Source organism: Cottoperca gobio, chromosome 5 (genome assembly GCF_900634415.1).
Source record: "Cottoperca gobio chromosome 5, fCotGob3.1, whole genome shotgun sequence".
In the NCBI taxonomy this organism is placed as follows: domain Eukaryota; kingdom Metazoa; phylum Chordata; class Actinopteri; order Perciformes; family Bovichtidae; genus Cottoperca; species Cottoperca gobio.
Window position 1 is genome coordinate 25,995,627 of NC_041359.1, and position 13,154 is coordinate 26,008,780.

General features: G+C 42.5%; 1 protein-coding gene across 1 annotated transcript in view; it reads right to left on the bottom strand.

Moving 5' to 3' along the window:
- Positions 1 to 52: 52 nt before the first annotated feature.
- The window catches only part of il17rd (interleukin 17 receptor D), a 17,519-nt gene continuing 4,417 nt past the window's right edge, over positions 53 to 13,154 (bottom strand). Inside the window, 15 exon segments of the mRNA XM_029430741.1 lie at positions 53 to 735; positions 857 to 1,128; positions 1,608 to 2,138; positions 2,547 to 2,789; positions 3,620 to 3,735; positions 4,140 to 4,214; positions 4,216 to 4,325; positions 4,488 to 4,598; positions 4,785 to 4,839; positions 5,010 to 5,075; positions 5,631 to 5,782; positions 6,736 to 6,780; positions 8,523 to 8,643; positions 9,061 to 9,179; positions 11,007 to 11,129. Of these exon segments, the coding sequence (XP_029286601.1) occupies positions 575 to 735; positions 857 to 1,128; positions 1,608 to 2,138; positions 2,547 to 2,789; positions 3,620 to 3,735; positions 4,140 to 4,214; positions 4,216 to 4,325; positions 4,488 to 4,598; positions 4,785 to 4,839; positions 5,010 to 5,075; positions 5,631 to 5,782; positions 6,736 to 6,780; positions 8,523 to 8,643; positions 9,061 to 9,179; positions 11,007 to 11,129 (2,300 nt within the window). The 3' untranslated portion in view covers positions 53 to 574.

Below are 13,154 nucleotides of genomic sequence, written 5' to 3' on the forward strand. Positions count from 1 at the left end.
GATCACCCCCCCCCCCCCCCCCCCCCCACACTTCCCCTTAGTGTAGGCGGGATTCTCTGATTCATAGCGACGCTATCATCTTGAACGCGACATTCGCTGGATCCTTTCATCGGCAACCAAACAGAGGACCGTCTGCACTTCCGTCAATCATACGGCCACGCCATTCTAAAAGAAACGTTTGCGGTCGCTATTGACGTAACCTTGCCTATTTAAAAGTCGTGTGTTTGTGCAGGATGTCCACTGTCGCGCTAGTGACGATCCTCTCGGACCAATCATCTGCAGTGTTTTAACTCCACCTTCTAGTTTCTGCTCAGCTTGCTTGGAACCTCGACCGAGGTGGTACCAAAAAAAATGACCGGATACTTTCCAAAACTCGTTGCTGATGGAAAACCAAAAAAGAGCGAGTGGAGGTGAGTAGTGGGGCCGTATCGTGCAGTGGAAATGTAGCAATAGTTACGAAGTTCCAAGGACTCAGTGGTTACCATACTTTCCAGGGAGAAGTGTCGTACAACTCAGTGGTTGGCGTAGCTATCGATGTCCAGTAATATCCATTGGTGAACCACTACAGCGCTTTTTAATTAACTCCAGTTTCACGTCCATGACGATGGGATGACGGCACTTTTGAGAAAGGTTTGAGTTCGTCACTGTGCTCCCGGTGGTGATGGTGGTGCAGCTCAGCTTTACAAACCGTGGCGCTGCAGCGGAGCGACGTCACAGCAGGCGGCTCCTCGTCACCTGAAAGACGCACGGACAGGTGGGAGCGACGTTATTTATTTAGGAAGTGAGAGCAGATTTGTCACATGACATGTAAGTAAATGAAATTATAATAACATTTTGAAAAAACAGCCAGCCTTACCCAGCCCCGAAGAAGATGATTCGCTGTCTGCCAGGGAGGAGGAGTCAGCTTGGTCATGTGACAGTCCCTCCATTAGGGGTATTGAGAGCTCTGAGGAAGGGACGGACGAATCATAGATGCCCGAATCACGAGGGGGCGGGACCTCTGGAGGGGAATGCCGTCCTTCTTCTGCCTGGGTGTGGACAGGGCACCCCCCGTCCTGGAGGATGGAGGGGGCGGAGGCTGAGGAGGAAGCATCTTCTGGTAACAGTCCAGATATTCCAGAAGTGGACCTGACGGAGCAGAAGAGCAGCAGCAGTCACATTATCTGCTGTGCAGTCTATATGAACTATCGTCACTCTAACCAGGATGTAATGTCAGTGACGATCCCTGGAGCTTAAATGTTAAACAAATCAATTAAACATAAGCAACAATACTTTAACAGCGTAGAGGTGGGGCTTTCATGGCGAGTTGAAAAAAGTTGAATCATCATCATCATCAACAGCTCTCTTACATTGGAGACTTTATGTCCAGCAGGGAGATAAATGTACTAACAGGGTCTGAAATTCATCGGTAAATTGTTGGCACATAGATTTAAAAAGTGGCAGATAACATTTTTGAGTTGCAGACAAAACACACCCTTGCCTGCCAGGCAGTGACCAACGTGTCCGTGTCCTTTAAAGACCAAAATACCTCAATAGAAAGTTAAATGTAGCTTTATCGCTATCAGGAAAACACTGAAAAACTACAGTCGTATTACATCCGGCTTTACCTTGAAGTGGATCCCAGCATGGACAGAGAGCAGTGCGGCAGGCCTGGACTGGGACAGAGCCCAGGACTGGGACTCGGGCTGGGGCCGAGGTTAAGGCTGGGACTGGAGCCGGGGGCCAGCAGGAGCATGTTCCTCAACAGCGCTCCCTCCCCGCCCTCCAGGGACGGCGTATTCAACACAACCTCATTCAGCACCAAGCCAGAGTCACACCTCTGCTCAGGGTGAGAGGAGGCGGAGGGGCAGGGAGGATTTGGGGGAGGGCTCGGAGCCGGGATAGAGGGGACGGGAGGATGTTTCGAGGAGGAGGCGGAGGAACCTCCTGAAGGAGCCAGCTGCTTCTCAAACCAGTCGGGGTTCTGGCTGATGTGCTGGTGCATGTTGCAGATGGAAACGTAGAGCGAGCGTCCGGATCTACTTCTGAAGTAGTTCCTCCTGGAGACGTTCAGAGGCTGCGACTCTCGATCCGCCAAACTGGACTGACTGGAGTGGAGCCGGCTGAAGAGCTGAGGCAGCTGGTCCATCAACTTAAACCTGAACACATGAGGTGGGAAGCAGATGTTAGCATACTGTATTATGTATTACTCAAATAAAATTAAAGTAACACCAGTTTTGCTGCTACAGTCGTCCTGCACGAAGTGGAGGAAATATGTAATCATTTGTTAAATATTTTGATCCTGATATGAGATGCAATAAAATAAAGATTTAAGTAAACAGATTCACCGTATCTCGGGATCATACATGCTGCAAGAATAACGATAAAAACGGACGGATTATGTTCAATGAAGAAGAAACATCAATATTTAAAATATCTTCTAACCCTAACCTATAGAGTTGAATTAATTTGACATTAACTCGCTACATCTGATATAATCTGCCACATGACGTCGTCGGACTGCTGTTGTTGTTTTTGAAGTTATTTTGTGCGAGGAGGTGTTGTACCTGGGAGCGAGACTCAACATGGTGGGGATGTCGTTTTCTGTGGAATAGTCAAAGTAAACCGTCATGAAGCGATTCAGCTCCGGAGCTCCGCCCCCCTCGTTCTGCTTCGCCAGCCGCAGCTTCTCAGCGATCATGGCCACGCCCACAATGAACAGGTCACTGCCGGATCCACCAATCGGAGAGCTGTTACTACGGCGACTGACTGGCGTCTTCCCTCTGCGGCTCTTCTTCTCCACGTAGTAGCTGCAGGACGAGAACTGAGCCGGTTAGAAGAGAAAAGGGCTGCTTCGTTATCGATTAATCTGCTGAGTCATGTTTTTAAATGAATCGATTGGTCTATAAAATGGTAAAAAATGTCAATCCCAGTTTCTTAAAGTACAAGGTGATGTCTGTAAATGTCATGTTTTGTGATTTTAATATGATGTAAAACTGAAAAAGCATATTTGAGAAGCTGAAAACAGCATTTTCTACTAGAAAATTACTTTCACGATTAATCGATTATCAAAATTGTTATATTAATCATTCAAATATCATTCCTAAACCCAAATACATTCAGTTTACTATCATGTATGACAAAGAAAAGCAGCAAATCCTCACACTTGAGAAGCTGAAACCATCAAATATTTGGTATTTTTTGTGCTAAAATACAATTATTTGTTCTTATTATTGTTTATTTGTATCAATATTGTTACTTTTTTTTTGTCAAGTGTATCAATGACTTCTTTTCTAATTGTAACATTTTGCATCTTTGTTTTTTTGACTTTCTTTTATCTTGTGCACCTATCTGACTGCAAAACCAAGTTTCCCATCTGGAATAATGTTTCCATCTGTTTCTGTTTTAGTTTATGTAACTCCTATTATTTATTTGTTTTTATTTGTATCTATATTTATGTCTGTCGTGCTGCTGATACAACCGAACTTCCCATCTGCTGATCAATAAAGGTTTATCTCAATGTTAAAGTGTTTCAGCAGCACCTAGTGGCCGCTGGAGGAACTGCACCTGCAGCGCGCTTCAGATGAAAACCTCCCCAGTAGTTTTGACAGAAACAAACTGTAACAAAGAGAAAACGTACCGAAGGCCTTTTGAACAGACGGTGATGACGAAGTTGGCTTCGTCCAGCTGTCTGCTGAGCCACGACATCTGACCCTCTCTGCACATCTCCAGATGTTCCCACAGGTCCAACACGACCTGAACGCCAGGGAACAAACAAGTCCCACCACAAGTAACTACAAGTTCATTCCATCAGTCTAAACATTAGTTAACTAGGTAAGATACAATAAACAGAGACGGATGGGACTTGTAAATTACTGCAATTTGAAAATGAAAAATGTAACTACATTTTAACAGCAACCGCTGTATATTTAATATACAGTATATTTATATATATGTATATATTTTTAAAGTTTTATCATCAATCTCATTCTATAACTGTTGACCTCTGCAAACCACACTAAAGCTCGTACATTTAACTTTTTATAGCCTTTATAAGATGCTTTTTCTTAGTTTTATATGTATGCAAGGGAACGTGATTCGGAGGATTTAAATGAATTAAACATTTTTAATATAATAAATGTTTTCCTCCACTGTCTCACCTCACAGCTGCAGAAGTCCTGCAGGAAGTAGGCGAAGCTCTGGATGACGCTGACGTGTTTGGGGCAGTCTCTGTTAGGAGTAACAGATGAAGACTTTGGGGCGGGGCCACGGCCGCTCCGGGTTCAATGCTGCACTGTGATTGGACGACTCACTGCTCTCCTCGTCCAGCTGGCTGTAGATGTTTTCTAAGAGGAGAGGAGACAAACGGACGATTAATGCACGAGAATAATGTCACATCTGTCCACTCTCAAAGTAAATGTAACATTCTTCCACTGCTCACAACTAAATCATTGAGAGAATAAAACAAGGTGTAAAGATATTAATATTATAATAATTAGAGCGCTCACCTTGCTGTTTCTTGCGACACATGACGGTGAACAGAGTGGCGAAGGCGGACATGATGACCAGAGGCACTGTGATGGCCATGGCACGGATAGGCCCCGCCCAGGGGGAGTGGACTGGACACGAAACAAACAAAACAATCAGGTCATTGAAAGTCTTTTAAAGTAACACTATGGAACAATTACAGGACAACGGGGAAAGTTCAAACATGTCATGCAGTCAGTGAAATGGATTAGTGTGTGTGTGTGTGTGTGTGTGTGTGTGTGTGTGTGTGTGTGTGTGTGTGTGTGTGTGTGTCTCACCCTGGCTGACGTGGTACTGAGACTGCCTCCTGGTCGTGTTACTGTCGTCTCTCAGCTGAGGGAGGAAACAGAGAAGAGAATGTGAGATTTAGTTTGTGTCTTTAAATCATTTGAGTGTTCTGCATTTCAGTCCACATGTAAAGGTGAAGAGGAGAATCCAGTTTGACCAGAACAGAAAGCTGACGATAATAAAATGAAGCTCAGCCTGGTGCTGCGTTCATGTACCTCTATAGTGTAGGTCCCTGGAGTGACGTCCTGGAGGATGCATGTAGTTCTGTACTGGTTCACGTCCTAAAAACAAAGAGACAAAAACAAATTAAAAACTCGGCCACGCCTGCAGGTGGCATCACACTCTTATCATATAATAATTCCCATTTACAAACCACAAGTGCTGTGAAACCAACCAACATAATGTTCTTCTCAGAGCTGGAAGAAAGTTTATCTTCCTTTCAATGAACTTGTACACCAAAACCTAAAGCTCAACCCTAACAGACAGTAAAGAAAAACTATATCAGGTTATGTATACGCTATATTTAGAATATTTCACAGCCTTACCCTGGTCTCCTGCTCCCTCGATCTTTCAGTCTGTTTGTGTTATTGTGTGACTTGAATGAATCCAAACTAAACCAAAGTCACACAATAACACAAACTAACTGATGGAGGCAGCGGTGGAGCAGCAACTTCTGTTTTCTGAGCGGTACAATGACGATATAACCATAACTGAGGTATAAGTACCTCATACAACCACACTTCAAATAATCCAAACTATCCCTTTGAATGCTTCGTCCGCTGTGTGATGGCAGAATCATGCAGGTTTCAGGTCTTTCCACAGGTGACAACACTTACTGGTTTGCAGCGCTGCTGTCTGAAGGGCCCGTCCTGCCGCAGTTTGTAGTACAGGTAGTAGAAGTGGAAGCCGAAGGAGGTCGGCGCCTGGTCGAACGCCACGTGGAGGTTCGACCCCAGCTGAGACACGTTCAGGGTCTTTGGCTTCCAGACTGCACAGACAGAAACAAAACTTAACCTCCGCTCTCGTGCACATTCAACGATTAGTCGATCGACAGAAAAATGATCGGCAACTATTTTTGAATTAATTAATCTTTAAAGTAATTCTTCATGCAAAGATGGCAGAAAATGATGTTTTCAGCCACAAACATGGAGACTTCCTGTTTCTTTCTGTTCTTATATCACAATAAAGTGAATAACTTTAGGACATTTGAAGAAATCACCATCGACTTGTAGAAACTTTCGATGACTAAACAATTAATAAAGAAAGATAATCAGACGTGATAATTAAAGTAATCTTCTTTACATTGTATTCTATTATTACTCCACTTATTATTCAAATCAACAGAAAATGAATCCGTAACTATTTTGATGAACAAATAATGGTTGTAGTCGTTTCTTTTTTACGCAACAAAACCAAATATCTGGTGTTTCCAGCTTCTCAAATGAGAGGTTTGGATGCTTTTCTTCGTCATACATGAAAGTAAAGGGAATATATTTGGGTTTAAGAATGATATCTGAAGAATAGTTTGAAAAAAGACCAAAGGATTAATCGATTTATCTAGAAAAATCATCATCAGATGAATCTATAATGAATATAATCGTTAGTTGCAACAGTATTAATGAAATGTGCCAATCAGCATCACTTCAGCGGAGACCAGGTGTGTTATCTCTGACCTGCTTCATTTGTACATTGGATCATGTTTTAGGAAGAAGTCTCCCTGTTATCTCACCTGCTCCTGGTTTCATTTGCTGTTCATGGAACTTTCTCTGTAGTGTGATACATTCAGTGTAATGTACGTTTCCTTCAGTACAACAGGATTTAACAATAACGGCTTTGTGATGTTTGACTGACGTGTATCTTCTCTTAAGAACAAGACGATGGATCCTGCACTAACTCGTCTACATGTGGCTCTGGTTATGACGACGACACTGAGGAACTTACATGGTTTGCAAACCAGGTTGTCTGATCCCAGGAGGACTTCACACGCTGTGAAATGAACACACACACACACACACACAGAAATGGTTACACAACCGTTTGTTTTTTGTTCTCATTCTGCAGCCTCATCGTCACATTTGAGGGAAACACTTTGTCAGTTCCATCTGTGCGTGTCCCGTTCAGAGAGGGTTTGTTGATCATACAGATGCATATACAGTATATATAATATACAGTATATATAATATACAGATATATAAAACATGAGGATCTGCCATGAGTTGGCTTTAACTTGTCTTGGCTGCACAAAGAAATCAACCTCCCAACAACTCTAAAGCTTCACGTTCTGTCTTGTAAGCTGGTCACAAACCCAATCAACCATTTGGGATCGTACCTGCTACTTTAGAACCACCTCAGCCGAGGTTCAAAGTGAGCGTTGAACAGACCACTGATTAGACAGAGAGAATTATCACAAGCACGTCACGGGACGTCCTGCACAAACCTGCCGTTTTTAAATAACAAACTACCGTCAATGGCGAACGCTTTCTTCTCCCACTCAACCCAGATTGTTAGAAGAAGCCAGCAGACATATTTTAGCAGCCAAATCAACTTTAATTGCATGTTTTCATGTTTTCATCATGATTATTTCTGGAGTATATTTCTAACCCTTTAAAACATGACGGTTAAAATGAGACTGAACAAACCCTGAAGTAAACATGTTCTAGTTCAGTCATCGGTCGTGTTTGCATGAGGAGACTTGAGGACATTTGAGGAGACTTGAGGACATTTGAGGAGACTTGAGGATATGAGGAGACTTGAGGACATTTGAGGAGGACTTGAGACATTATTGAAGAGACTTGAGACATTTGAGGAGGACTTGAGGACATTTGAAGAGATTTGAGGACATTTGAAGAGACTTGAGGACATTTGAAGAGACTTGAGGACATTTGAAGAGATTTGAGGACATTTGAAGAGACTTGAGGACATTTGAAGAGATTGAGGACATTTGAAGAGACTTGAGGACATTTGAGGAGACTTGAGGACATTTGAGGAGACTTGAGGACATTTGAGGAGACAATTTGAAGAGACTTGAGGACATTGAAGAGACTTGAGGATATTTGAGGAGACTTGAGGACATTTGAGGAGACATTTGAAGAGACTTGAGGACATTTTGAGGAGACATTTGAGGAGACTTGAGGACATTTGAGGAGACCATTTGAAGAGACTTGAGGATATTTGAGGAGACTTGAGGACATTTGAGGAGACATTTGAAGAGACTTGAGGATATTTGAGGAGACTTGAGGACATTGAGGAGACTTGAGGATATTTGAGGAGACTTGAGGACATTTGAAGAGACTTGAGGACATTTGAGGAGACTTGAGGATATTTGAGGAGACTTGAGGACATTTGAGGACATTTGAGGAGACTTGAGGACATTTGAGGAGACTTGAGGACATTTGAAGAGACTTTAGGAGACTTGAGGACATTTAAAGAGACTTGAGGACATTTGAGGAGACTTGAGAATATTTGAGGAGACTTGAGGACTATTTAGGAGACATTGAGGAGACTTGATGACATTTGAGGAGACTTGAGGAGACTTTGAGGACATTTAAGAGAACTTGAGGACATTTGAGGAGACTTTAGGAGACTTGAGGACATTAAAGAGACTTGATGATATTTGAGGAGACTTGAGGAATATTTGAAGGAGACTTGAGGACATTTGAGGAGACTTGAGGACATTTGAAGACACTTGAGGACATTTGAGGAGACTTGAGAACATTAGTGAAACTTACAGTTGGTCCGGAGGAAGGACGGAGGGAAGAAGCTCTCGTTCATCAGAGTCGGGAAAGGAACAACACGAACCATGTAGTCGGTGTCGAAGGTCAAACCGCTGAACGTCTGACTGCTCAGCCGCTGCACGAGGTTACAAAGTGAGGAACAGTGTGAGGAACAGTGGAGACAGCGGTCACCATTTGGAGGACATGAAGGAAACATAGGAAGAAGAATCAGGCAGTAAAAAAGTTTGTCTGCTGTTTCAGAAACATGTTTTCTGCACATTAATTGAGATCATTGGGATGTAATGTGCCAGATGTGGAAGAACTTACTTTCATCTGCAGCTCTAAGTAGTTTGAAAGAGTCTATCGTAACATCATATATAATATAATCATCTGCTGTGATGCTGGAGTTTACCCTAAATAAACCCTGGTGCATGTTCTCCTGCCTCCTGTGAGTACGTTGGGTCTCCACGAGGCAGAACTCAGATACCTTGCCGACTAAGAGGTCGAGGAAGGATTCGCCTCCCTGCCTGCGAGAGGTTAGTTTGGATCGTACCGTGTTCTTGTGGGAGCAGTTGAGCTGTCGGGGGTCTTTGAGGAGGAGGTGCTGACACTGCTTCCCTTCTGGGTTCTTGTCCTCCAGATAAACTCTGAAGCCTTTAATGTGTTCGATCCCTGCAGAGACACAACAGCACGTTCAAACATCCACATCCTTCTCTCCTCGTCTCCTTTCCTCGTCTCCTCCCCTCATTCTGCTGTCAAGCAATCAAATCTATATATTCTCCTTGTTTCCTTTCCTTCTTTCTTCTCCTCTGCTTGTTTCCTCTCCTCTTCTCATTAGTCACCTGTCTCCTTGTTTCCTTTCCTTACTTCTTCTGCTTGTTTTCTTCCTCCCTTTCCTCACCTAATCTCCTTGTTCACTATGATTCTCCTCTACTTGTATCATTTCCTTTCCTACTCTACTTGTTTCCTTCCCTTCTTTCCCCCTGTTTTACTCCACTGCTCCTCCCCTCCTTGTTTCCTCCTATCTCCACCTTGTTTCCTTTCCTCTTCTCCTCTTTTCTTTCTCACCTTGTTCCTTCCCTCCTTTCCTTTTCTCTTTTGTTTCCTCGTATCTCCACCTGTCTTCTCCTTGTTCCCTTCCCTCCTCTCTACTCTCTGTGTCCTCCTCTAGTTTTCTTCCTCCACCCATCTCTTCTCCTTGTGTCCTTTTACCCCACCCCTCTCCTCCTCCTCTCTTTTTAAAACACGTCCGTTTTGTAATTACAGCTTTACATACGCAGGACATGTTTTTCCGATTAGCTCTGTGGGGAGAGAATGAAGCAGCGAGCAGCGGCAGAACAGGTTTCTCTGTCTCGAGGCAGATTCCTGAACATCTCCGTGCGTCTCTGAGTCGAGGACAGACGAGGATGTATTTGCATTTTAACGGCAGCTGCAGTGACGGCAGGTTTGTGCAGGTTCGTGTTGTTGTTTTTACTTCCCTTCAGTGTCATGGATCGTTGTGTCTCCACATGTTTCAGCTTTTATTAAAGATTTCCTTGATTAACACTTTGGTCCAGGATATATTATATGTTTATAATATTTTAAATATGTATGATGAGGATCCAACCTTTCACAATAAAACACTTGAAACAAATATCAACACCTTATTAATACTTCAACACACGATGATGAACGTTCTTCTGTTTCAGATGTTGGATTTGTTTATTTCCAGTATTCTTCATCTTTCTGTGCACAGTGTACGCTCACATGCGACTGTGACACGGAACATTTCTGTCTCTCTGTGAGAAAACAACAGGCTGTATTGTTACAGAGAGAGGTTCACCTTACACTGAGCGCACACACACACACACACACACACACACACACACACACACACACACACACACACACACACACACACATTCCTTCACGGTCAAATCGAGGTATTGTAGTACGAGATGTGATCCTCTCTTATTCTCTGGGCCTGATCAAAGGGACGCGTACACACACACACACACACACACACACACACACACACACTATATTTTTTGTATAATTTAAACTTGTTATTCTTGAAGGCTTTGAGAATTGAGAAATACTGAAACTTTTAGTAAAATAAATTAAGTTTATGTTAAGTTTAGCTACTATATATATATATAGTGTAGTATATATACACATTATATATATACTGTATATATACTGTATATATATACACAGTATATATATATAGTGTATATATACTACACTATATATATATATAGTGTAGTATATATATATAGTGTGTATATATATATATATATATATATACTATATATACAGTACATATATATATATATATATATATATATATATAGTGTATATATATATATACTGTGTATATATACTACATATATAGTGTGTATATATACTACTCTATATATATAAACAGACAGACAGGTAAACAGACAGACAGGTAAACAGACAGACAGGTAAACAGGCAGACAGGTAAACAGACAGACAGGTAAACAGACAGACAGGTACCTAGTGGACTGGCGGACCAGTGGACGATCACGGCGGCCTGATCCTCACAGGCGAGGTGGCTGAAGGAGACGTTGGTGACCTCGTGGATCACATGTTTCCCCAGCGGGTAGTTTAAGGAACAATCTGCAGGCGACACAGACACAGAGATCAGCAGCAGCTGATTATTTTGGGACATTTTGAGGGATATGTAAAATATAGACAATATGCATTTCTATTTTCTTATGGATGATGAAGGAGAAGTTGGTTCATTGATGCAGGATTCACTTTAATAAAGATTCCAGCATCACCATCGAAGCGTGGGGGTTTAAAACTTAAGACTTTAACTCAAAAATAAGTACCGAACTTTCACATGACTTGACTTTGAATTATTATGATTAGGTTTATAACTTTGAGAAACATCAGAGTCCAGCTTTTAGCTTTCCAAAAACATCTGTGTCGTTTTTATTACTTTGCAACAACAGTCACAGCCCCCAAGTGAAAAGTACAATATTTGCCTCCAAAATGTCGAGTAGACGTATAAAACAGCAGAAAACGGAGGCGCAAGTACTTCAAAATTGTACTTAAGTACAGTACTTGAGAGATGTACTTAGTTACATCGCACCACTGCATATCTGCTGGTGCATTTCAACACTGTGACGACATGAAACTCTCCAGTTGAATCATTAATACAGACAAAGAGACGCCGAGCGGTGACAGTTCAGTTTGTCCCTGAATGCATCAGCTAAGAGTTGTTTTATTGGGTAACTGGAAAGTCACATTCATTTACTCATTGCTGTGTAAAGCATATATATTTTTCCCCATGTGTACGCCTCCTCCCGTTCCCAACATTTCTTGTTTTATCTCATGAAGGACGAAGAGGCAGAGGAGGAGGAGGAGGAGGAGGAGGAGGAGGAGGAGGAGGAGGAGCAGCCAGCCGTGAACAGAGAGGGATCGGAGGAGAAAAGCTGGACTTAGGATGTAGAAAGAAAAGGGGCGTGCGCTCAGACACGACTGACTGCTCCTCTTTCCTCCTGCCAGCCAGCCACCTATTGACGGAGCGGATTGAGGTGAAGAAGAGGAGGAGGAAGAGGAGCTTAAAAAAGGATGGAGATGACTGGGAAGAGGTTAGGAGAGCATGGGATGTGACACGAGTCACTGCTCCTCTTCCTCTCATCCTCCTCAAAGCGGGGTCATGTTCAGGGCTAAAGGAGAAGGTCACGGCTGGTCGCGCCTCTTCCTCCTCGTCTTCCGCCACCATAAAGCTTCTCTATAGGATATAAGGAGGAGAGAAAGGTTGCAGCCTCCTCTTTTCCTCCTTTTTGTATTTAGAGCTTCTTTAAAAGACAAAGGAGAGGAGGAAGAGGGGGATGAACGAGGGATGTGAGGAAGTTCACTGGTGCTGGAGGAAGAGGAAAATCTTCATATTCAGCTCCCTACTCCTCTTCCTCCTGCTCTCAGGAGGAGATGGAGGCCCTCACACACCCTTCTTCATCTTCCTCCTTATTATTATCAGTTGTATTATGTCCTTTCATAATAAAACAAGAGCTTCTCCTCCTTCAAAGTGGGATTAAATTAATTTCACGTGTGGTATGATGAATAACTCTAAATACTACGATACCCATGAGCCTCAGCTGCTGTTTGAGGCGCAATTCCGAGCAAATTAAAAAAGCTTTGTTGTTGCCGTTTGTAGCAAAGCCCGACCCAAACTCTGAACTGGATTAAACAGCTTTCTGAGCAATCATCAGCTTCAGCTCACTGTTAGCGGAGCACATGATCAAATTCGAAGCTCTCTCGGTTTCTTCCTGAAATGCACTTGGTGTAGGATGACCAGACCCTGTCCTGTTGGTCCCCGAACCTTAGACTAAACCCGAGTTACATAAACATTTACGGAGGGAAATTAAACCATCCATCGCTGACATGGAGCCAAAAAGCAAAACTGTATGCAGGTAGCAGGAGGAGTTATATAAACGTGAATCATTGCTGCCTTACGAGATTCAAACTAATCTTTTTTAAAGACCCAGGAAAGAAAACTACTATAATTATTATTATTACTGTTATTATTACTATATTATTATTATTATTACTGTTATAATTATAATTATTATTATTATTATTACTATTATTATTATTACTGTTATATTATTATTATTATTACTAGTTATTAATTAT